This window comes from Plectropomus leopardus, chromosome 11 (genome assembly GCF_008729295.1).
Source record: "Plectropomus leopardus isolate mb chromosome 11, YSFRI_Pleo_2.0, whole genome shotgun sequence".
NCBI lineage: Eukaryota > Metazoa > Chordata > Actinopteri > Perciformes > Serranidae > Plectropomus > Plectropomus leopardus.
In genome coordinates, this window is record NC_056473.1 from 9,031,360 (window position 1) to 9,053,533 (window position 22,174).

At 39.5% G+C, this 22,174-nt stretch overlaps 1 protein-coding gene across 1 annotated transcript in view; it reads right to left on the reverse strand.

Annotated features, from left to right (window-relative positions):
- Positions 1-22,174, reverse strand: part of camk1db (calcium/calmodulin-dependent protein kinase 1Db) — a 32,470-nt gene that overhangs the window by 3,401 nt on the left and 6,895 nt on the right. Inside the window, exons 2-10 of the mRNA XM_042496170.1 lie at positions 12,847-12,978; positions 11,108-11,182; positions 7,840-7,978; positions 7,330-7,456; positions 7,009-7,084; positions 4,871-4,983; positions 3,520-3,598; positions 1,564-1,651; positions 1,286-1,448 (exon numbers count right to left, since the gene is read on the reverse strand). Coding sequence (XP_042352104.1) covers positions 1,286-1,448; positions 1,564-1,651; positions 3,520-3,598; positions 4,871-4,983; positions 7,009-7,084; positions 7,330-7,456; positions 7,840-7,978; positions 11,108-11,182; positions 12,847-12,978 — 992 coding nt within the window. The remainder of the gene's footprint in view (positions 1-1,285; positions 1,449-1,563; positions 1,652-3,519; positions 3,599-4,870; positions 4,984-7,008; positions 7,085-7,329; positions 7,457-7,839; positions 7,979-11,107; positions 11,183-12,846; positions 12,979-22,174) is intronic.

The following is a 22,174-nucleotide window of genomic DNA, read 5'->3' on the forward strand; positions in this document are numbered from 1 at the left end:
ATAGTTTGTATGTGCAATTTGGACTATTTGCTTGATTTGGTACATCTAGTGCTGGTCCTTTCATATGTGTTTTTTTTTTTTTATTGTGACTTTGAATGTATTTATAGGTGCATAATAAAAATTCAAGACAAATTTCCCTATGGGGACAATAAAGTACATCGTATCGTATCATATCATATGGTATCGAGTTAAAGGCACCCATATACGGCTTTAAAAGTGCTCGTTATGGTCAAATAGCTTCAGAGACCCGCTCACTCTGCAGACATTTAATTACATTTGCACCCACTTCATGCTGTCATTGGCCAGCTGTGCATAGGTGAGAAAGGAGCCAGGGTTTGAACTTCTCTCTCTATGCTCACTTTCTAAAAATGAGTTACATAACTATTTCACTTACTTTTTCTATAAACTATATATACAGATATCTTCAGGCAAAGGTTATGCTATTGGAAGCACTCTGGTGTTCATTTGTAGTCCAAGTAGTATTAAAATTCATTACCAATCACGTTTGATTGATTAAAGAGGGCAAAAGAGGCAAAACGCATTGACAGAAATGTAATCTTGTGAACCATAATAATGAATGGCCTTTTCATTGATTTATTGACTATGAGAAAAATAGAGCAAAGCACCACACTTTTTCTTTAATTTTCTTAGTTTCATTCTTGACCTTGGAAATAGAATAATACTGAGCTATTTTAATGACAACTGAGCAAACTATTTGCTGACAAAAACCATGAAGTTAGTGGAGTTAAGATAAATTACTCAAACACCCCTGTTCATTCACAGCATATGGTACCGACTTTCACCATTAAAATATATAAAACCCAATATACTTGAGCAATATACAAAAGCTGATGGGCACATTAAGTCTGCAAATAGTAAAGTCTACTTATTGATTTAACATTTTCTCAAATCTGAGTGTGACTTCTAAACCAAGAGTCCAAAATCCAGTTATTTAATGTAGAATTATTAAACAAAGAACAGCAGAAAATCTTCATCAGCCTATTTCAAAAACTGCAACCAACAAACGTTTGCTGGCTGCTAAAGAAACTGATAAAGATGTGTTATTGTAACAGATTAAATTTGATAAATTAAATGGCGCCAGAAATGCTGTGACCCCATGGCTCATGTCAAATCACTTTGGCTTGTTTAAAAAGGTCTTGAGGCTTTATTTTTAACTAAATCATTTCCAATCGCCTCAATAAAAAAGGGCAACAGAGCTCGGCTGAGTGCGGCACTTAAAGTTGGACATGTTTGTGTCTGCAGAGACATCTGAAGTGTCACTCACAGTCCGTCAGGGAGAGTGGGGCGCAGTCCACAGACTGGCTCTTGGCCGGCGCGCGGCTCTGAGGGTTGGACACGGAGTTGCTGTTGTGAATGTTGCTGCCAAAGCTGGTGCCCAGCTGTAGGCGCCTCATGTGGCGGATCACAGCCGTCGCATTGAAGGCTTGCTGTGAAGAGAGAGTATAAACAGAGAAATTTAATACCAACGACAGGCACGCCACTGTATGTTTTTGCTATTGAAAAAGATGGATAATATTGTGTTTTTATTTGTCTTGTGCTCACCCTCCATTTGCTTTTGGCAAAGTTTTTCCGTATCTGTCGGCTGACCGATTCGTGGATGTTCTTGCAAAGAGCTGTGTCTCCCGCAATCCTGAAAATTAAAGTCAAGTTCTCTCAGATCATATCAATAAAAAATGCACCGTTCAGCCTTGCTTGCAATTTTCCCTGGTGGTCATTCGCGACATTGTGCTAAATATTGCAAACTTGATAAATAGATTGTTGCTTAATCAATTAAGGGCAAATGCAAACAACAGCTTTCAAATGATATCAGACTACATTTAACTCAAAAATGAGACCAGGCTAGAAACTTTTTTGCAAACCTCAAAGAAGCCAGGCTTTGTAGCCAGTTTCATAGTGGCCGCACAGTATAATTACACCATCATGTGATGACCTGCAGGCCAAAAAGGCTTTTTCCCCATTGACTTACATGGTGAAAGAGACATCCCCTGCAAAATGACTCAATTCATTCCTATAACATTTTGAAAGCCTAGAACAGCTGCCAGATTGAATCATTTTATCCCTATTCAAGCATATGGAGCACTAAACTGGAAGCAGTGCAATTCATCCACTAATTTTATATGCAGCAGTTAAATCATTTTGACTTTATGCGCCACTGAGCAACTCTCTGTGAATGAACCAGGCCACGCCCTCAGTGCTGTACCTGAGTCTCTTTTTGGCAGCAAGCAATTCCATTGAAAACCATCAGGAAGCCCACTGGACACTAAAGACAATTTTCATAGTGGCCAAACAGCAGTACTGGAATGTCTGGGATAGATTGGGGACTCACATTGGGGAAGAGACATCTGAGAATCATAGGATACATTTTTTTGAGTCCCCCCGCCCCCCTCCCCCCCCCCCCCCAAGGACTCATTTTTATATCAAGATTTCATTAATTTGATATGACAACCAATGTAAAGTTTGGAAGAGCTGCAAAATTAAATAACTTTATCCCAGTTCAAGTTAGCTGAGTGCTGAACTGAAAGCCACTTCGCCAGTGGATGTAGGCCGCTCTGCTGCACTCAGCCGTGCTTGGAGTCTCTAGTGCTCTTGCTCTATGGGCCCCAAAATGCAGAGGATCCGGGTTCCTTTTATAATATGGAAATTGAGCATTTTTGGCTTCATTCACCACTGAGCAACTTTCACAGAAAAGAACAGAGTCCCCCCTTCAATGCTGTATCCAGGTATCGTAATACATCCCAGACTGAAACAAATAGGCACCATCTTGGAATCCATTATCTACTTATGATTATACATCTTTACAATTCACACACACTGCTCTACCCTGAATGGTTTATATTAGTATCTGTAATACATCTGGGAGTCGTCCTCATGCTGTTTTCCTGTGCGCTTGGATGATTTATTTTTATTCTGCAAAACATCTTTGACTGATGAGGCGATGTTTCTGCAGGAGCTCACACACATGCATCACTTTCTGTCACATTCATCATAATATATCTGTATGAAACCTTGTCAATGAAAGCCATTTCTCTCTGTCATGACACCTGTTAGCGCTGTCACAAACCACATATTTGTATCTGCGGGACCACCTGCCCGGGACCCAAAAGGCCCATTAATGGCTAACAGGCCGATTCATATTGGCCACCTCAGCCGGAGACAGCAGCCCACGCCGGCTCGCTCTCGTTAGCACTGGCTTAGGCCTGGGAAGACATCCTAATTGTTCATTAAAGCTTCCACATTCTTCAAGGATCCTTCAGGACGCCAGCCACTAATTGGCAGCCATTTATTCAGCAGATTTCTCTCTGAGGACTGGCGGTGCCAAGCAGAGGTGGGTTCGCGGCTCGGAGCCATGGCGACAGATGACAGTGGGAGGACATGCTCTCCATGAAAATGCGTAAGCCTGGCAATCTGCATCATACTGCTGTTTGATCACAGCAAGATGTGTGTGGCTCCCTGTGATTGTCTGTTTGTGGTGCAGTGTGACAGCGGTAAGTTTCTCACCAAGGGTGCTGAAGAGCCTGGTCGCATTCGAATCTCTTCTCTGGGTCCTTCTCCATTAGGCAGCTGATGAAGTCTTTGGCTGCGGAGAGCATGAACAAGGTCAAGAACATGTCCAGATGAGAACATGCATATTCTTCAACAGTGAAGAGTTCTGGATGGAACTGTGTAATTAAGTTGTAATTATAGAGAAAACAACGAGGCAGCTGAGGTAGCACGCATATTAAATACCAATGTTCCATTAGGCTTGTTTTTAAAGAGGACCCTGGAAACAACAGCTGTGAAACATTCATAAGATGAAGAATTTCTTTCTTTTTTTTTTTAGATTTTTTTGGGGGCATTTTTTGCCTTTATTTGAGAGATGACAGTGAAGAGGCAGACTGTAAACAGGAGGTCAGAGAGTGAGGGGTATGATTCGCAACAAAGGTCTCCAGGCTTGAATTGACCCCAGGACATTGCAGTTATGTGGCATGCACTATAACTTGCAGCCTGCCAGGACTCCTCGATACATTTTCTCAGACAAGGATCTATTTAAACCTAAGAAAATACTAAGGTAATATCAATACAAGGGCTGCACGCAGGCATGTTTCCAGGCTTGGCCATCTGATGCCTCAGCCCTGAGCGTTTTACATATTTTAGGAATAGGCCTAATAATAAAAAAGGCCACAGATCTGATAATCTGTCATCTGTCTCAAAAATAATATATCATTAATCAAAATCTCAACTTTAACCATTTTTGCAACACTAGTCAATACATTTTTGATAATAGCAGTTGTATCATGTTTCTATAAGTACTACTAATTACAAACAACCACTGATGTTTTTAACATCACAATTTGTAGTTAATTGGAAAGTAAAAAGAAAACAAACCATTTTTAAAAGGTAAATAAGATGCCAGAGTGCATAAAAAGGCATATAAAATGGAGCTTGTTCATAAAAAATTGCCAGCCAATAGGATACACACAGGCACTAACATGCAAGCATGGCTGGGCCGGGTAAACACAGCAAACCACAGAGAAGCTCTAATAACAACACACATGGCAAACATGACTTCATTGTCAGGGCACCATTATTCCACTATAGGTTTATACAGCAAATCATGGTTTGCAGCTATATTACTGCTCTGAATGTCACATACTGAACCTTTAACCACCTGCATTTTTTAGGAATGTATTAAATGTATTTCTTTACTGATTTTGCTTATTTTTGGAGCATCACACATCAGTTCCCATTTTGAAAACGGTTAGAAAACAATGGGGCCCCCTAAAAATACTGTGTTTTGAATAATAGTCTCAGAACACAATGTACACATACACACACTTACAGAGATATGGACACACAAATAACTGCTCACCGGAGTCTGATATGTCGTCCCAGTACGGTGCGTCAAACTCATAGTCTGCTTTGAGAATCTGCTCAAAGAGCTTCGAATCATTCTCATCATAGAAAGGAGGGTAACCGCACAGCCTGGGAAGATGAAGATGGAGGATTACACAACAGTCTGTGCGAGTGCCGTCATCCAGCTGATGTTAGAAACTTTAACCCAAATCTAAAAAGGATTTGCTGCAGCCTAATCTCATTTACTGGCAGTTAGATTTTTCATATAGCATGCAACAAGAGACGGTTCAGAGGGATTTCAGAGACGACATGAATGCTAAAAGGGAAAAATGGGACATAAACAGTCACATTTTTGTATGATATGGGGGAAATAAATGACATGCAATTCTATAACAAAGTCATGCTTTATATTTAAACTGTAATCTTAATTATGAAACAGTCTGAATCATTCCATAACAACCACCAAGCAGAAAACTCATTTGAGAGGGCTTCCAGTTAATTACCTCAAAATTCCTCACACCAAACAAATGGATAACAAAACGGGGGATTTTCTCTTTGCTAACAGGCAACAGCAATTACTTATTTTGCAGCTTCTTTTAACTGAAAGCTGAAAGCTGAACTGTGGCTTCGGGAATCACTCTGACTACAAAGAGTTGTTCCACATTAAATGGTGTTTGATTCAGGATTTATTTCAGGTTTGATGGTTTTAGACTGATTTAGGTTGTCTTTAATGTGAAACATTGTGTTGTTTTTCATATGAGATCTTTTCATGATCCTTATTGATGGTTTTATATATTTTAGCATTTCAGTCACACTACGGTGTAACTCTGTGGGTGACCGGTCCAGACTGAAATATCTTAACAGCCATCATGATGCTTCCCATGACATGTTTTAAAGACATTTATGGTCCCCAGAGGATGAATCCAAATTAATTTAATGACTGTCTGACTTTACAACTAGCACCATTCAGATTCACATTTTTGGTTTTTAGCAAAATAACATTTGCCATGAAATTTGGCACAGGTATTCACGGTCCCTAGATGAAGAATCCTAATTACTGGCAGAGAAGGGCAGATCATGCCTTCACCACATAGAAAAAATAAATGTGTGCCCCCAGAGGCTAATCATCACTGGACGCCTGGCAGATATATAGCCTACTTAACTATTTACAATTAACAGGAAATAATGCAATACGTGTGAAGTCAGCTGTCGATCAAACTGCCAAAAAAACCTCACAAAAATCTTTTTTTCCCGAAAATGTAATAGTACCGTGAATGCACTAATTACTAAAACCTGCTTAAAATCAATATATAGTAGTAGTAGTGTGGATTTGTAATATGGCATATAATAATGAACATGGTACCTGCTTAAAGAGTAACTAAACCACTAAACTGCTTTTTTTCAGTTGAAAAGCAATGTGTATATATATTGTGCCTGTATATATATATATATATATATATATATATATATATATTATATATATAATATGTATTGTTTTTTGATTCAGGTCCTTACCCTGTCATTTAAGTACAAAGTATTAAAATTCTACATATTGTGCCCTCTAAAGGTTGAACCCTGACTATGTAATTGAATTGTGCTATTGGCTGATCCTGGCAATAAGAGCCTGCTTTCATCACCGACTGAGCCCCCATCACCGCCCTCTCACCAACAGACTATTTTGTGTGTGTGTGTGTGTGGGCGGCAGGGAGGTGCTGTGGATTGAGAGGTGGCATGGTTGGGTTACTGGGTGTGTCTTAGCCCCCCTCCCTGCCCTGTCCATTTAAGAGACGTTTTTAAATACTCCAGGGAGGAGTCACTCAAGCCAGAAGTGGAGGTTTTAGTTACTTAATAACATCAGCACATTAGCAATGACACTGCTTAAGTACAGCCTTATAGATCTAGCACGGCTATAGACTCTAGTCAATTTTTCAGCTCTAATCTTGTTATCTGTTTCATGATGTTTGTAGCTCTAACTTTCTTGGTAAGGGAACTTTGATTAAAAGATTTTAAATCGCAGTGCGGTTTTCCTTGGTGGTTTTCAGGTTTCCTGTTTAATAATGAAAAAAAAAATTCAAAATCAAGTCAACACAAACACACACATACACTATATAGGCTTCAGTAATTGATCTTGCATATTTAAAGGTGTGCACTTACAGGATATAAGCGATGACCCCAATAGACCAGCAGTCCACAGCTTTACTGTACGGCTTCTGAGCTAAAACCTCAGGGGCTGGAACAATGAAATTCTTATTTTTAATTTGGACAGAAAATACAGTATTCATCGAATGGAACAATGCAGACAGTTTTCAGTGTGACACAGAGCAGGAGAAGAACGTAAATGTTTTGTGTGTTTGCCTGAAGCAGATGGCTAAGGTTGACCTGCAGCTCCTGGCAGATTAGATTAGATCATGTTTAGCCAACTAGTGGATCTAATTATCTCAGAGGAAGTTTCCAGAGCTAAGAGGACGTCCTCACCCACGTATCCTGGAGTCCCACAGGCAGTGGCCATCACGTCACCTGTCCCCTCCATCTTTGACAAGCCAAAGTCACTGATCATGATCTTTGATTCATCGTGGGGACTGAAGTACAGCAGGTTCTCTGGCTGGAAAGAAGAGGAAAACAGTTTAAAAATAACTGTCTGTGTTCAGATGACCTCATGGACTGTCTGTGTGGATTAATTTCTGTCATCCAGGCAGGAAGATATCAGACAAAATATGAGACTAAATCCCCTGGATTTGTCAGTCAAGAGTTAGGGGGGAGTTTTTGTGGCTCATCCAAGAGGCTTCATCAGTTTTACCGAGAAGGAAAATCCCCAACCTTTGACCTCTGCGGGTGATCCTCATGAAGCGTTCATGTAATATCATGCACACAGGTTAAAAAGCGGGGATTTCCCCTTACAGTGCCACTGACGAGATGAGTGGCAAACAAACAACAGAGCTGTAAATTTTGTGAGGAATGTTTCATGAATATTAAATACTGCTGTACCTTGAGGTCTCTGTGCACGATGCCCATAGAGTGCAGATAGTTGACTGCATCCAAAACCTGTCGAATGAGCCGACTGGCGTCCATCTCTGTGTAGAAACCTTTTTCCACGATGCGGTCAAACAGCTCGCCTCCAGACACCCTGTATGCACATAAGACTGGTATATTTTATGGTATTCATCAAGAAATCACTAAATATTTTATATCGAAACACTGGGAATACAAATGATTGATTGGCTGACTGGTATTTAGCATTTGTAGTTGCCAGGTTAACCTACATGGGCTTTTAAGCAAACCATACCTCACTTGCCTTTATTACTGTATCAGTTTTACTTTTGGCAACCAAATTCTAATCAGTTCATTGCTGAGTCTTAATTTAAAGAAATTCTCTCAAGGTGTTCTTGAGCTATCACATTAATGAGAATGAGACGGATGTATTATCACAGTGACCTTGACTTCTGACCACCAAAATCCATTCAATTTATCCTTGAGTCAAAATGGACGTTTGTGCCAAAAAAGAAAAAAATCCCTAGGCATTCTTGAGTTATCACCGACACAGAGGCATAAATATTCATTTTTACACACCTGCATTTCTGCAGTAAGTGGTCTTTCATGATTTGTCTGTTCTAATTTATTTGATCAAAGTTAATTGATCAAAACATTTGCAAATTCTCCAAATTTATTTAGCTACTTATTGTTATTTATTGTATGTATTTACTTATTCTTTCTTATTTTTTGACTGAAGCACTTTGTACATTTGTTTTGCAAAATTTTACACAAATAAAGGGTTAAATTATTAGTGGGACACAAAAATGAAACTGGTGCATGTACAGTACCAAAAAAAGAAATATCTTATTTAGTTTAGTGCAGTGTTTCTTAAACTGATGCTGTAACACTGAACTTTATTTCACTCAAATTCAACATGGATCCTTTTTATTAGTTTCTTCTGCAGTTATTGTTAATGGTTGATAAAAATAGTGGGATGTGGGCCAAGAAGTTTTTTCAGCTTCTGAACAGGGGCGTGATAGAAAAAAGTTTGATGTCCGCTGGCTCAGTGCAACACCTGATAGAGGATTAAACGTGATCATCATTTTGCAGCTGTAGTTAGATCAGTCAGTACTGCTAAGAAACTTCATTGTTCCAAATACTTTTTTCTAGGATTCATCACGTCATCTTGACTTAGAGACTTGTCCCTTTGTCACATTATGTAACTCTGAAGTGCAGCTGATGCACCAGCAAAAGGCAAAAAGACTCATAATAAGTTGAGCATTGGTTACAGTGTGCTCCCACTTTCAAGGAAGACTGACTTCTTTTTATAATTGAGACTTCAAGGCAACAGTACCCATCTTACAGAGGTACAGTGAGGGCAGATAATTGTGACTTAATTGCAGGTGCATTAGTCACAAACACTGTGAAATGATGTTGGGGGGGACACACAGGATAACAACTCTGAGGTTTTCACACATAGACCTTCGCAAAAGCTGAAAAACATTTAGCAACGAGACATTTGCCACAAAGTTCAACACTTTGAACTATAGTCTCAAAATGACCATTAAGTGGACTCAACAGCTCTTAATAAAAGCTAAAACTTTAAGGGTTCATAGAAAATATGCTTATTGTCTTTGTTGCTCTCGTCTGTGCAGTGATATAAAGCTGTGGCCAGGAGACAGTTATTTTAGCTTAGGGGCGAGGGAAACTGCCAGCCGAGCCTGAAGTGTAAAAATAACAAGTTGCGGTTTTACTGAGCGTCAGGTGTCAGATAGTGTCCTGTCGAGATGCAGTGACTTTCTCGAGTCTCTGCTAGTCAAGTGATGACAGCGTGGTAGCTTGAAATCATGTGTGCTTTCTGAATTTGAAAATAATTCTCGAGGATATTAATGTAACTTTCTATTAGTTTATATTTCAACAAAAAAATAATGTGTTCATGTATTCCTTGTGTCATAAAAATGTGCAAGCATAGGAAGCAATGTCTGCATTGTAATAGTCGTTTAACATGCCCTTGTTGATTTCTCTTATGCAGAATTCCCACTGTCATCATAAGTGTTGTTCCATTTGTCTGAAAAACTACAGCAAACTTGCTCAGATTGACCATCGGTTTGCTAAGGTAGTGAGATAACAACAACAATGGTCACTCCAGAAGTTTGTATCACCCACAATGCACTGCAGTTAATCATTTGACGCAAGAAAATACATTTGTGGTTTGGTGGCGATGATGCACGTAAAACACCAGTTAGATTCTTACCCTATTCAGCTGGTGGGATTTCATGATACAGAATAGTGCTGCACAATTAATCCTACTATCAAAATAGCAATATGGGCAGTGTCATATAGCAAAAATTCACATCATCATCATATCTCATCATCTTCTCTTTTTTCAGAGAAAATGAAATGCAAAAACTTCGCAATATCCATCAAGATAATTGCAATGTGACTTGTTTTGCATATCATACAGCCTTAATCATTTATAACCTAAGAAAATTGTTAGGATTTTTTTCAAAATCATGGGAAACAGGGATGAGCAACTACAATAATATAATGTAATACTAATAATTCTTTCTGGACTTTTTTAAATATAATTTCTAATAATGTGCCCCAGCTAATTTTTAGATCATTACCTTGCCACCTTTCACTATTTTTTTGCAATTTGAGGGACATTTCTTGCCAAGTTGTTCATGATATTTTTCCTGTTTTCCTTTCCTGTTTAAGAAATAAACCCAACCCCCACCCACTTTCGCTCTGCGTGCAACGTATGCTGTTACGTATTACCACGAGCTGATGGTGAGTCAATGAGAGGAAATATATAAGGCAGCAGATGGAATATCATTACATTCAGAAGAGCCTGTAATAATCCTGGAAACACCTCCAGAACAGCAAAAGGTGATTTTAAATGACCTTCTGGGTTTTTCTAAGATCACCATTTTTTTTAAAAAAAAAAAAAAAACAGATGCTTAGCTCTGTGACTCTCATCTAATAACAATAATACCTAAGAGGAACAAACTGGGACTAGTCCGCCACATGACCCCCGCCACACAGATATGAGAGTGGCATCAATCTTCTTATCTAACCCTCGGATAAACATGCCTCTCACATCCCGTTTGTCTTTAAAGCATTACTGTGTCTCGCTTAGACATTCAGCTGAGGGCAAAAATGCCGCAAGGACATTACAGACGCTTATTCAAGCAAAAAACCACAACACATTATCCAAATGACGAGCCGAATGGGAGACAAAGAGCTGACCTCAACAAACGGTGTGGTGGGCTCATGTACTCACAGCTGCATTATGAGGTACAGGTGGTTTGAGCTCTCGTAGATGTCCTCCAGAGCCACAATGTTCTCATGCTTTATCCTGCAGAGACAGATAGAGAGAAAATTCACTTTGCTTGTCAGGCTCTGTTCATTTCAGCACAGGCCACTAATGAGGTGCAATTAGCCTTTTCCTTTGTTGAAATGAAGCCCTGCCAGCTGAAAATGGACCTTTTTTTGTTTCTACTGCAGCACTTTGTAATTACACTGTGTGTGTGTGTGTGTGTGTGTGTGTGTATGTGTGTGTGTGTGTGTGTGCGTGCACATGTTTGTTCATGCTTGTCAAAAATAAAAGTGTATCCTCCACACAAGGGAGAAACCTTTTGTGTGTGAGGGAGGGACACTAATCAATGAGTCATGAGGGGGAAACCCCAGTCAGCTGGAGCACCTGAAGAAAAGCATACCAGACAGATCAAGATGCTAGGTTTCTGAGCTCAGGCAACCAGAGGAGGAATAAATCTTCTGCAAGGAGATATGCAGATGACAGAGTGTGTTCACAAGGGCAGGTGGCTGAAAAGGAAGAGATGGGGGTGGAGGAGGAGGCGGCAGCGGGGAGAGTCTCAAAGGACTAAACAACCTTCACAACTTCCTTTCAGAGCGAAGTCCAGAAGGAAAATGAGGTTGCAGTTTGAGGGCCGTTAGACTACCGGAGGCGAGTGAAGAGTATGAAGAGAGGGCGACTAAAGGTTGAGGAATAAAAAACAGAGAGAAGAAAAATAAAGGAGGAAGTCAACTGTAACCAGGCGACTACACCCAACAACTGGCGTGCTCACTTCGAGAGTGACTGATAACTGAGCTTCTCAGGGGATTTACCCATCAGGCCCTGGAGGAGGATGGAGTGTCACCTGGTGTGAGTGCAATCCTATCATGAAGGCGTGCAAGTGTGTGTACACCACAAACACCCAAAATGGTGTATAGAGGGGATTAACAAAGAAATCACTTAAAGGGATACTTTGCCGATTTTTAACCAGCTTTGTATCAAAATAATGTGGGTAGTATATGTAGATGGACTGTGTTAAACTTAAAATTTTTGGTTAGATATCAGAAAAAAAAAGGTCTGTGGTTAACACGAGCTGAAGAGACATTCACATATGGCTCTGCAATATCAAAAATGTCCATAAATACCCCACCCTTAAGTTTTAAAGCTTTTATGCTTTTAAAAGGTGGTTACTAAGAAGTGGCTCGCCAAACACGGTTTTATAGTCTTGTTGTGGTGGTGACATTAAGTCATGAAACCATAGTTCGTTTATAGCCTGACATTAGCTCCATTTACTTCTGGCAATTGCATTGTTTCACACATACGAGTTCACATCATGTCACCAACATGCGAGAGTGTTTATTGGTCCGGGGTGGCGCAGTGCATTCTGGTAGTTGCAGGTTTTCTACTTCTTGAGCAAAAGAAAATGCCACAGCCCTTTTTCTCTGATATCTCTGGTCATCAGGCTTATTTTTCAAAAATATTTGCGTCTTTCTACTGCATCGACAGGTCTGTTTTATTAAATGGCCATCTTTCCAGCACTGAAAAACTTCATTAAGCCTGACAATGGCTGTTAAATAAACTGAGTGGCACCAGCATCCCCACTCTGAGTCATTACTCAGAGAGACACACACACGAGCTTCCCGGAGGACGCCGCGAGGTGGTGACCCTCGCTAAAGTGGTGTTTTTCTTCTACAAACTCCCCCACGGCTCACTCATGCAGTACCTACTTCCTCAGCACAGCAATTTCATTCTCAATGCTTGACTCCTTCCCCTTCAGCGCTTTTTTCGGGATGCACTTGATTGCGACCATCTTTCCTGTGGCCTTCTCCCGAGCCATCACCACCTCAGAGAATGCACCACTGCAACACAGAGAGAGAAAGAGAAATATGTTAGTGCTGCCTAATATGCGCTCGGCCAATATTGACACAGAAAACCTATCGTCAGAGAGTAGATAGAGGGCACTCACAGGCAGACAGGCCAGAGTACACAAACAGCATATTGTGAGTATTTACTGAGAACTGACAAAGTCCCTCACTGTGGCCAACAGCCGTCTGTGTTGGCTTACGCTCACTGCTTGTGTGCAGCCAAAAGCACGGCAAACACTTTTAAAACCTCTAAAAAACACCCATTTAGGACGGCGGGTAGCGTGTCTTCCTCGGACCATCTGTCTCCATACATGAGAGCCTTTAAAAACAAATACAGAATTAAGGAAATATTTGCTCAAGCAATCTGTATCTGTTGCTATGATACCACAGTCAGTCCACCTTAATAAATCTCGCAGAGCAGGCAGCAAGATTACTTTTTTTCCCCTCTACCCTTCATGTTTTCATTACACACCTTCACAGGCACCGTCTTCCTTCATGCACCCTTCAGCAGAACGCTCAACTTGAAGATGTTTTAAAAAGGATTGTTGGAATTGAACTAATATGATCTAAAATTACGAATATAATCCTCAATCCCCTGACAAACTGGGGTTGTGATAAAGGCTTGTTTGCCACTTGTATTAGAGATAAAATAGTAAACTAAAGCCAAAGTAATGAGATTTTTTTTAGGTTTTATTTTTTTATTTTTTCAGAGTGCTTGAGTCCTAACAAAATTTATGAATTCTTGTTCAACTCTTGCAATGTTCCAATATTATATTTTCCACTGAGGCTATGTAGTTTTGAATTTTCTTTTACTTTATGTCCCTCAGTATTTTTAATCTTCAACACCTGACATAAAGGTTTTCTTTTCTGCAATTTTATCTTTATAAATATTTTCAGGCTAAATGAGTTGACAACATCGGATACACAATACTTACAGCAAAATGGTCTTTAAAAAACATACAGTTATGGATGTATAACGAGAACTACAGCGTTAGAGGCGGAGGCTTATTCACTCCTGTAATAGCTGCTCAGTGGCGCATAAAGCCAGAAATATTAGCCTTTCGCTAACTTTACAATGGATAAAATGGTGAATTTTAGCGGCTCCTTTGATCTTCCAAAATGTCATTTCACAAATGGTGTGTACAAATCATGGAGTTTAAATTATTGAGTTATAAGAGAGTTCACTCCTTGTACAATTACATACAAGAGCTAAAAATGTGCACATCCATAAAAACATTGAAGAAGGTGCTGGAACCACATTAAAGTGCAAACACTGAAAAGAGGAACGGAGGGTGAAGTTTGCGGACGTTCCTCTGTTCAGTGTTTCCCCTTGTGCAGTTGTAATGAACAGGTACCAAACAAACCATTCTTTTTACCAGGCTGTAAACATGTTTATTTCTGCTGTAAAGTTGGACATTTCTATACGAGGGTCTCTGGGGATTTACTCTGTTTTGGAGCCAGCCTCTAGTGGCCATTACAGGAAGCGTAGTTTTGGCACTTCTGCATTGGCTTCACTTTTCACACCAGAAGGTTGCAGCTCGTTATTGATGCTTAAAAAAAAAATGTATCCATGGATTAACAGGCATCTCTTTTGCTATGCAAGTCTGGCATATGTAAACAAAAAAAATTAAATAGAAATTAATAAAAAAATGTCATAATTAAAAAATAATTATGACAATTAGCTATAAGTATAGTTTTTCCCTAGCTTTTACTTTTTATCCCTAACATTTACCCTAACGATTTTTTGTAAAATTCTAAATCTACTACTTTGTGGAGCATTTCTAACCAAGTTCATCATTTCCTTTTTTTCCCATGTTTTTGAAAGAAATTGCACCAATTTGCTCACGGTTCAGTGGTTTAAATACTTGTGAAAGGCGTCTGAAAGCAGCACAAGAATGTTGATCCAGGTTTCAAATAATTAAACACCCTTTTTGTTCAGTGCAGACTTTAGGAACAGTTAGTAGGAATAAGCCCTGGGAATGAAGATGATAACTTTTCATGCTTTTTCACAGAATGTAGATCTGTCGTTAAAAAGGAAGCATTTAGAGCTATATATTCATACTGGTATATAGTCATTTTCCCCCAGTATTTTACATTCAAATCACATCACAGTCTTGGAATAAAAGTCAACTTCTGTTTATTTAAATCCAGTCATACTTGTTGGAGCATTTTCCACAAGCATTTATGTGTGATGGCTTTAGCTAGCAGCCAAAATGTATTTTAAGGAAATATTTACACTGTGCCATGAACGTGTCTGTGATGTTGCTAAGGGTATAATATAACAAAAGAGCAATCATCTTCTAATCCATCATTATCTCTTGAGTAATCTCCTGCCAAAATGAAAAATGACAATCCCAGAGAATATAAAAATGGCAGCCATCTGCCTCCTCATTTGTTTCTTTGCTTTCTGACAAAATGTTTAGTTACTGAAATAAGTCTCTCCCTGGTTCATCATCAGTTATACAAAAGTGAAAGCAATGTAGAGAAATACACCTCAAGTGATGCACCACCTTAAAAAAGCAGAGACGGTCAGCATCAAGAGGTGCATTATGTTGTCAAAGTGTAATCAGTTCCTCCCAGCAGGTTCTAAACTCAGAGCCGATCGCCACACTAAGTCCCACCGAGGCCATCAAATCCACGCTAATCCCTCACTTCACCATCACACAGCAGGGGGGGAGGGTCAGTCAGAGGCACGACACATAAACACTGTGCACAAACACACTACCTGGTCATACACCCCAGGAGTGATGAGGTGGAACACACTCATACAAACAGAGCTGATAGGCCATGGAGCAGAAGCCCTTCTGACTTTGACCTCATTGTGACACATGATGTGGGACAATATGTAAATTCAAGGGCTTGTGTAAGTGACGGAGCTCGTGCACCACTTGCTGCCACTATCTTCCCTCCACAGCTGTTGCCGTGAGGACAATGAGCATCATTTCTATTCAGCGCATGCGACCGATTTCCCCAGCTGTGTGGACATTCGGAGAAAATTCCTCCACCAGCACGCTGAGCCTGTCAAACGACTCAGTTGCACGTTTTTCTTTTCAGAGCACGCTTTCTGCTCTCTGCAGCAGGCGACACACAATGATGAAAACCACAGGAAACCTGTGAGCTCACTGAGAGGGTGTTTAGAGCAAGTAGCACCATTTCGGTCCCCCTGCTCACCGCATTGACAAGCAGCAGCATCACTTCCTGTGAGTGACAATGTGACAGGATCCAAGCCTGTGACTTCCATCGCTCTGTTAGTGCATGAAGCATGACAAACTGTGCTGCGAGCATTCAATCTATAAATGCCTAATTCACAGGAAAGGAGAAGGTGCGATGTCTGTTAGAGACATATGGTGATGCTACTGACTGCCCACATGCTGTGTCTGCACATAGGTATACACAGAGATACAGTGACACATCCACCACAATCACACATAATTCTCTAGAGATGAAACATTCAGGCAATCAAAAGGTAATTATTTCGATTATTAACTGAGAGAGTTGTTTTTCAAGAGAAATGCTAAACATACAACAACAACAAAACAAACAAACAACAAAGGTTCCAGCTTTAAGAGCGTAGGTTTCGCTTTAACATTTGTGGAGACACATACTGAGTGGGGAGTTTGGGAGTCCTCTGCAAAAACATTTTTCTTCATTTTGCTGCATTCTGGTGAATGTTTATGCATCAGTTTGTGTATTTTCTGCATAAGTTTATGCTGGAAATGTCTTTGATCCCTCAAAATAAAAGCTCTACTTTCTTTCTGCGCTCTTGTGTTTGTGGATGGGACAAATTCACATTCTCAGTGTTGAGGGACACAAAAATCTACACCTATATCCAGCTTTTCAGATGTAAGAAGTTGGTGTTTTTCTTCATCATATATGATGGTAAATAAAATCTTGAGTTTTTAGACTGTTATACAGTCAAATAAAGAAATATGCTGATGACACTTTTGGCTGTTTTTAATTACTTTTTAATATTTCATGAACTAACCTAGAATTTCACGATATAATCATTGCAATGTCAACTTGCTTAATAAACACTTCACAAAAGACTGCTATATTGCACTCAGGGAGGATTTTTTTTCTTTTGAGTTAGTTGAAAGAGAGCATCAGTTGATAACTGCACTTTAAAGTGTTACTATCACTCTTTTTTTAATGGGGCCTTGGGTCTTCAGTTTAGTGTTCATTTTTTTCGTTTATATTTTCGCAGTGAACTGAGGGAAGCAGAGAGGCAGTACTGGGCATACTTTGGGGGGACACTTTGGCATTATTCAACCTGGACCCTATTTTCACATATTTTTATGTCTATGTGGCTTGTGGGAAATACCTTTTTTTAAAACTGGCCCAGTATTGAGAGAATGTAACCACTCACAGGGCAGGTGTGCTCCATTAATTTGCATCCATTAAAAGTGCTTGTTTTTGCCACTGACAGTTATTAGAAGTGTCTGAAAACATTACAGAAAGGATCCTAGAGAGACATTTCCTGTACCTTTAGATTATTTCCAATTATTTATTTCAGATCCAAGTTTCACTAAGGAGAAGTGTCATTCTGAAATCTCACAAGAGGTGACTTGTGAAATGGTGGTAATGCAAGTGAGAGTTGGAGAAAACAAAAACAAGAACTTTTAATGGACGTAAATTGTCAGGGCACACCTGCCCTGAGTGGATACCAGAACAATTAAAAAAATAGATGTTTCCACAAATCATTTAGAAACAAAAACATGGGAAAATAAGGCTGACGTCGGAAAATAATAGAATTCCCCTTTAATATCTGGTTATTTATCACAAGTGATATAGTCAAGGCAACATTCAACAACTTTATCATGCTTCGCATATATTCCTCATATCAGACAGACCTAAACTAAACAAACAATTCAGAAAATGATCAGCAGCTTGATGAATAATAAAATAATGGTTAGTTGCAGAGTTACATAACTCAACAACCTTGTCTCTAGAATAATCCCAGAGGTGATGTGGTGATGAGCATTTAATAATGAAAGAGAGCTCAGTCTTAGCCAGACCCTATACTGAAACTAATCTCAATCTATTACACAAGATATATACGAGTGTATGGCTGCAAAATGTTTCTGACCCAGAGTCACACAGACTGCACAATCAACTCAACACTCTGACTCACTTGGTTGAATAATAATATTTGAATTTTTAAGTTCTTCCCAGAGCCACACAGCCTCTTCACAGCTTTTGGATGATGTAATGTGTGTGTGTGTGTGTGAGTGTGTGTGTGAGCTTGCATTCACACAACACCACCACCGTATGTGCAGGACAGCCAAGCCAAAGCGGCTGACTAATGTGAAAAATGAATGTGGGCTGCACTCTGTGTGAAACTTGCGGCTGATGCAGATGCAAAGTGAAGCCGTGTATCAAACAATCATCTAGAAAACTTTTTAAAGTCGCGACCTCCACTAGTCCGTCTGGTATTATGAAAATGAAGGGTCACTGTTGATGGGAGAGGTTTTTTGATGGAAGTGGTGGTGGGGGTCCCGACGACTGAGGCCGGCTTATTGACATTCACTGTGCTGCAGTGCTGCTGAGTAATCACACTGAACCTTCTTGTGTAAGATGAATTACAGTGGCCCGTTATGCAACATATGGGATGGAAAAGTCAGCCTTGATAATCCAGGTGGAGCGATCACCGGTGTGACCTGCTGCATTCAAAGTCAGCTTTAAACTGTGCAAGACAGCTTTGACCACAAACATGACAGAGGGTATAAACTATGCTTTAAAAAAAAAGTGTTTCGGGGAATTATAATATAGGGAGAGAATGCAGAAACAGGATGTTTTTTTAATTGTATACATTGCATCTAACATGTCTCAATTTTGGAAATAAAAGTTTTGCTGGTAGCAAATAGTTTCGACAGTTACACAAAATACTTCTTATTTTTTAACAGACTTCACACCATCTGCTCAGCTGTGATATGCAACTCTGTCTACTCAGAGTTTTGTAAACTGTATAGTGTCAGCCGGATGAACTATGTGATGACACTGTTTTTAATGTTTCTGCAATATGAATCATCATTCTCATCATTAGCTGGAACATACCAGCACATACCAGGAGCAGTTTTGTTTGCGGAAAATAATTATCATGTGGAGAAAGTGGTGGATCCTGATACTGATACAACAATGTATACTAAAAATGCTACATTATGGTAACCAATTCTGGACTTTTGAGGTCACAATCAAAATTTGGAGTTTAAGAGTTTCAACTGGATAGTAATACATTTTAGCCAATTAGAGTGTCTCAGGGACGATGTTTTCTTGAAGGCACACAGAAGTTAGTGCCATGCTGGTTCCCCTGTCAGAAAGCCAATGGGATTTTTCCATTGGATTTAGGATTTTTGCAGAAATTAAGCTCTGTGTCGAACAAAAGTTTATGACACTTATACATTTTGTTCAGCAAGATATTCTCCACAGATGAACACTACTTTAAGGATTCTTGAAGCGTATACGCAAACACTAGAAGTAAAAAGCTCAAGTTGGGCTGTAAAAAAACTAAATCGTGGTTGCATGACTTATCGTCACCATCACAACAAGGCTGTAATTATGTTAGCCACTTGTTAGCAACCACATTTTTTAAGAGTCTCCTTTGTTGCAGAATTAATATATTATGTATACTCTTATCAAGACAGCCCAACAGCAGATAGAGACAATGCTTTTCAGTTTATGTAACATTCATTAATTTAAAAAAAAAAACAACTTAAACTTAGGGTTGATGTTTTGTATATGTTCACTCTGTCAAAAAAGTAAAAAGTTTGTGATATTGGCAGAAATCAACATGTTGGCTGATTCTTATATTTCATTTTATATCAGCCAACACCGATCAATATTATCATGAAACCCTACTTGAGTTTCTACCACTGCACATGAGTAATAACATCCATTCAGTTGTGGTTTTCATCTCTGCTCCTCACTGCCAGACTAGCCAACTCTTGTTTTGTTCTCTTGTTTTCAATAATACGACTAGAATGAAATCCAGAAACTCTCACAGTCCAAATGACAAAGCTGGAAACCATTACCCATCAACTCATGCCTGGACCCGTGGCTACTTTCCAGGAATGTTGATCAAACAGAGAGACATGGTCAGTTCACAGAGCGATAACAGCTAATGTCGCTCACAATCCACTGAAAAGCAGGAATATCTACAGCTGGAGGGAAACCTGTCTGAAGCCGCAGATCAGCCTGTTGGAAAGAAGCTGAATTATTTTAATGAGGGTGATTATCACGTCCTGTGCTTTGATACAGGGCAGTCTGGTGCACTTCAGCTCCCTGAGTGCAGAGGATAGTACACTGTGGCTTATTCGACATTCAGTGTGGTGAGACGGACAAGAATACAGATGGAAACTCAGTAGCAGAGAACATACTGCGCATATTTGACTCTCCGTCGTTATGGTCAATGACAAAGTATCTCCACCCACAGTAAATGTAGCTGGAGGACAGTGGTGGTGGTACATAGTGTCGTCTTCAGGGGGAGCAACCAAGGACTTCCATCATCCTTGTTGCCTAGCTGCCATTTTCACTGCATCAGGGACCCAACGAGTCTCTACATGAGCTGTGTTTCAGAAAATGATCAATGCAGGGAGGCAGTCATTTTAACGCATCGCAGACGGCTTTGTCAAGGTTTAATATCTAATGTAGAGGCCTTTTTATTTATCAATATCAACATAAGAAAAGGGTCCTTTTCCTCTTTGATGGCAGAAAGAATCACAAACTGGTGGCTTTATGGGGGCAAATAAGTGACTCGAATGATTCAGCTCAGCTTTGATCACAGAGGACAACACCAATCTCAAAGATGTGGGATTCTGGAAAAAACATGAAAAAGAACTGAGAGGGGATGCAACTGGAAAGCATCATCTTTGGACTGCGCTAGCAGTGACATTTATATCAATGAAATATGTGCATTCATTAAACCTTTGAACCCCAGCCAAAGAGGTTGAATTCTTTCAAAAACATGTGAAAAAGGCAAAGAGCAACTTGGAAAGAAATGTCTTGCAAACTGTAATAAATTAGTATATTAAGAAAATTATTTTTAGAAAGCTTGAGAAAAATGTCCAGAGAAGTATATATCTTTAATTATCATTATTATATATTTAAAATTATTATCTTATTATCTTTGGTTTCCTTTTTTTCAACTTTCCTTTTTATGTTTCTTTGTTTTTTTGTATTTTTTGTTTAGTGTTTTGCTAATTTTCAGGTGATTTTCTTGTACTTTTCAGTAATTTCAACAAAGAAAGACTGTAACAGACGTGAAAAATCCAGCGCAGAGCCTATTTGTCAGTACAGACAACAGAGTTAGCATTAGCACAAAAAAAGTTTGACAGCAAACATGGTAGAGTGGGCAGTTTTTGAATGTAAACCAGACCCTTTAGCTTCCTTCCACTATTTACCAAAAATCCCATCATAGCAGATATCATTGTATGTTTCACAACCATTAATGCTGTTTCAGCCACTGCCTAAAAGCTAACAAACAAAATAGCCTAAGTAGGCTAAAAGCTAACTACATTTGCTATCGATGCATCTGATGGTCACTGGCTTTGGTGCACAGCAGACTCCTTACCTAAGTCTGTGTCTGACACCAGCAGCAACTTCAAGGGCTGAAAAATGAAGTCAATGCGAAAGTGTCAAAAACTAAAGTTCACCAAATGGCCACTTAAGGTTGGCTCCAAAGTTAAGTAATTCCCCACATACCTCAAAATGGCCAACTTTACAGCAGAAATAACCATGTTTACAGATTGGTACAAAAAAAACAACAACAAAAAACAGCTTTGGTCTCTGTAGCTAATTTCAACATTCACAACAATCGTGTGGGGGTGAATTTTTAACAACTCACCCATTTACATTTTTTAAAGGCTCAAAGGTACGCATATAAGAGCTCCAGTCTCTGGACCAAATATGGTTATTACTGGCTCCAAAAAAAATGAGATGGCGATGGCCAATATGCTAAACTCAAGGCTTCAAAATGGGATTTCACCAAAATGGTGATGTCACTGTAGCTTACATTTTCATTTATTTGTACAGTCTATAGTCTGACAGAGGCTCACACATGTAAATCTTTCCTTTGTTTCCTCGGTACGCTTCGAGATGGCTAGCATTAGAGAGAACAGAGATTCAGCAGAAGTGCACAGATATCGACCCCTTCATTATGGAGATATGAAAATGCCTCTCTAGTAACAAATTTTGT